Below are 3,175 nucleotides of genomic sequence, written 5' to 3' on the forward strand. Positions count from 1 at the left end.
TTATGGACCTGCCCTCAGGAACAGCCTTGGCAGGTGCTGCCTGATTTCCTTAGTTTTGGCCCCATAGATGATGGGGTTGACCAGACATGGGAGCAGCAGGTAGAAGGCACTGAGCAGGTTGTGCACATCCTGGGAGGTGGTGCGGGCCACACGGTAGACAATAGATGAGGACATGGTGGAGGAGTAGACAGTGAAGATGACCAGCAGGTGGGAGCTGCAGGTGTTCAGGGCCTTGGAGCGGGCCCCAGCTGATGAAATTCGGAAGGCAGCATGGATGATGTGGGAATAGGAGGCACCAAGGAGGACCATGTCCAGGACTCTGTTGAAGATGCGGACAGCGAGCCCCACAGTCTTGTTCAGAGAGATGTCCCCACAGGAGAGCTTCATCAGGGCCATGTGCTCACAGGCAAAGTGGTAGATCACATTTGAGCGGCAAAAGTGAACCCGGGAGGCCAGTCCCACTACTGGAGCAACGATGCATGTGCTCCTGGCAGCTGCCACCCCAACCAGGCCAGTCAACAACGGGGTAGTTATGATTTCTGGGTAGCGAAGTGGGCAGCAGATGGCAACATAGCGGTCCAAGGCCATGACCAGGAGGATGCTGCAGTCAAAAGCAATGAGGAAATAGATGCAGAACATCTGGAACAGGCAGCGAGGCAGGGAGATGCGATTGAAGTGGTTGGAGAAACTGAACACCATGGCGGGCACCACAGTGGTGGCAGCACAGATGTTTACAGCCAGAAGCAGGGCAATGAGTGCGTACATGGGCTGGTGCAGCCTCTGCTGGGCGGCCACGGTGTAGATGACTAGGGCATTGGCAGAGATGATCACTAGGTAGAGGCTGAGGAAGGGCAGCACCAGGAGGGTGCGGGACTCCTGCAGGCCTGGGAAACCCACCAGGAGGAAGCTGGTGTAGGACAGGCTGGAGCTTCCATTGCTCCACCCTGACATCTCCCCTGGGGAGCAAGTTGACTCTGGGAAAAGAAGAGCTGCAGGAGGTCTGGTTTCTATACCTTGGCCCTTACCAGGGCCTGCCACAACTTCACCAGGCTGTCCCACGTGCTTGGATTGTTATGGGTCTGCAATATCCCTATAGAAAAAATGAGTTCATGGTCATAACTTAATGAGATACTCATCTTTCAATAATCTTCATCTGCATTTCAAGTAAATTCCTCAAGGTAGATTTTGGATGTGGAATGACTGGGTCAAATAATGTGAACATTTTTGAGGCTGCCAAATGGATTTCCATGAAAGTTGTAATGATCTTGCCACTGAGTACTGAATTGAATTGATTTTTTTTTTGTTTTTTGGTAATTTGATGGTTGAAATATACTATCTCTTTAATTTGCATGTTCTTTTTTGTGAATATTCTGTTCATTTACTTTGCCTGTTCATCTATTAGGGACTTAGTGTTTTCTGTAATGATTTAAATAGTAAAATTATTATTCCTTTTTTATCCATTACAAAGATTTTTCCAAATCTTGTTAGTATTTTTATTTTGTTTATGACGTTATTTAAGACTAAAAGTTTTAAGTTTATAAAATTCTGGTATTCTCTTTGTGAGTTCTCTTAGTTTTAAGCTTAGAAAGTCCCGCCTTAAATTCAAAGATCAAATAGATAGTATACTATATTTTGTTTTTCTTTAAAATATGGCTTAATTTATTTATATTAAGTTTTTGATCCACATCAAATTCATTTTAATATGTGATATGCGGTGATAGTCTAACTTGATTTTTTATCCCAAAATAGCTAAATAATTATCCCTGTACCACTTCTCTACTGATTTGTGTTGCTATCTTTATCCTAGACTAAGTTCTTGTGTGTGATGGATCTTTTTAAGAGCAATAATGCTCTGTTTGTCTGTTCTTGTGCCAGTACTGTACTATTTTTTAAACAAAAGCTTTGAAATATAATCTCATACCATATCATTCACCCTCTTAAAATGTACAACTCAATGTTTTTTAGTATATTCACAGAGTTGTGCAACCATCACCACAATCAATTTTAGAGCATTTTCATCATTCCACATAGAAACTCTGTACCCATCAGTAGTCATTCTCGACTTCTCCCAGCCCCTTCAACCCTAGTCAACTACTAATCTACTTTCTGTGCCTAATGGTTTGCCTATTCTAGGCATTTCATATAAACGGAATCATAACATACATAGTCTTTTGTGATTGGCTTCTTTCACTTAGCATAATATTTTCAAGGTTTTTTTTTACGACTGAATAATATCCATTGCAGGAATATAACACGTTCTGTTTATCCATTCGTCAATTGACAGACATTTGAGTTGTTACTACTTTTTGGCAATTTTCAATAACACTGCTACAAACTTTTATGTATGCTTCCGGATATGCACCCCCTTAGCTTGCACAGCTCTAACAACAAGGAGCTCATTACTGTATCTTGAGACCATCTTTCTTTTAAGCAAATGTGGCTTTGCTTAGATGTCTTTCCCCACCTAGGGCTGAAATCTCTCTTTCTCCCCTTGGCCCTAGGCCGAACCTCTGTTAACTCAAAGCTCTGAGAAATATTTGTCTTCTTTGGGTTGTCTTGATAGGAGGGAGCAGAAGGAAAGCTAAGATGTTTTTGAGGGCCTACCATGTTCTGGACTCTGTTAAGTGCTTTCACATGTATTTCCCCCCTCACAACCTGTAACATCTCTATTAGGCAGGCATTATAACCAAGAGTCAGACATAGGAAGTCATTCTTCATTCATTCATTGTTCATTTAACATTTAAAAAATATTTATTATGTACCAGGCACTCTGCTAGGCACTGGGGTTTCATGGGTGCACTTGATGTGATTTCTATGCTCATGTTGCTTTGAGTCTAATGAGGAAGAATCAGAGTGCTATGGGAACCAAGAGGATTCTTTTAATTCAGCTTGTGGGACAGGGAAGAATTCTCAGAAAGGACGTCTAAGCTGAGAGTCAAAGTTCAAGTTAGGTAGAGGAAGGGAGGCAAGGGTGCAAATAATTTAATGACACAAAGCCGACAAGTAGTGGGGTGGTATTAAAACTTCAAAGGCCAGGTCTCTCTCACTGTGGCACCTCAAGGGACACACCTGGGCTTTTGAGGAAAGTCTCATGAAAAAAAAAAAAAAAAACTTGTAAGAACCAATTGGATGGGAGAGTAGAAGTGAGGGAATGTACTAAACTCCTGCTGATTTT

The 3,175-nt window shown here is 42.3% G+C and overlaps 1 protein-coding gene across 1 annotated transcript; it reads right to left on the bottom strand.

The window, feature by feature from the left end:
* Nucleotides 1–951, bottom strand: LOC126081264 (olfactory receptor 52K1-like). Its single transcript, XM_049893037.1, has one exon. It carries the CDS (start codon nt 949–951, stop codon nt 1–3), a length of 951 nt encoding a protein of 316 aa, XP_049748994.1.
* Between the last annotated feature and the right edge of the window lie 2,224 nt (nt 952–3,175).

The sequence above is a fragment of the Elephas maximus genome, chromosome 7, assembly GCF_024166365.1.
Source record: "Elephas maximus indicus isolate mEleMax1 chromosome 7, mEleMax1 primary haplotype, whole genome shotgun sequence".
NCBI classification, from domain to species: domain Eukaryota; kingdom Metazoa; phylum Chordata; class Mammalia; order Proboscidea; family Elephantidae; genus Elephas; species Elephas maximus.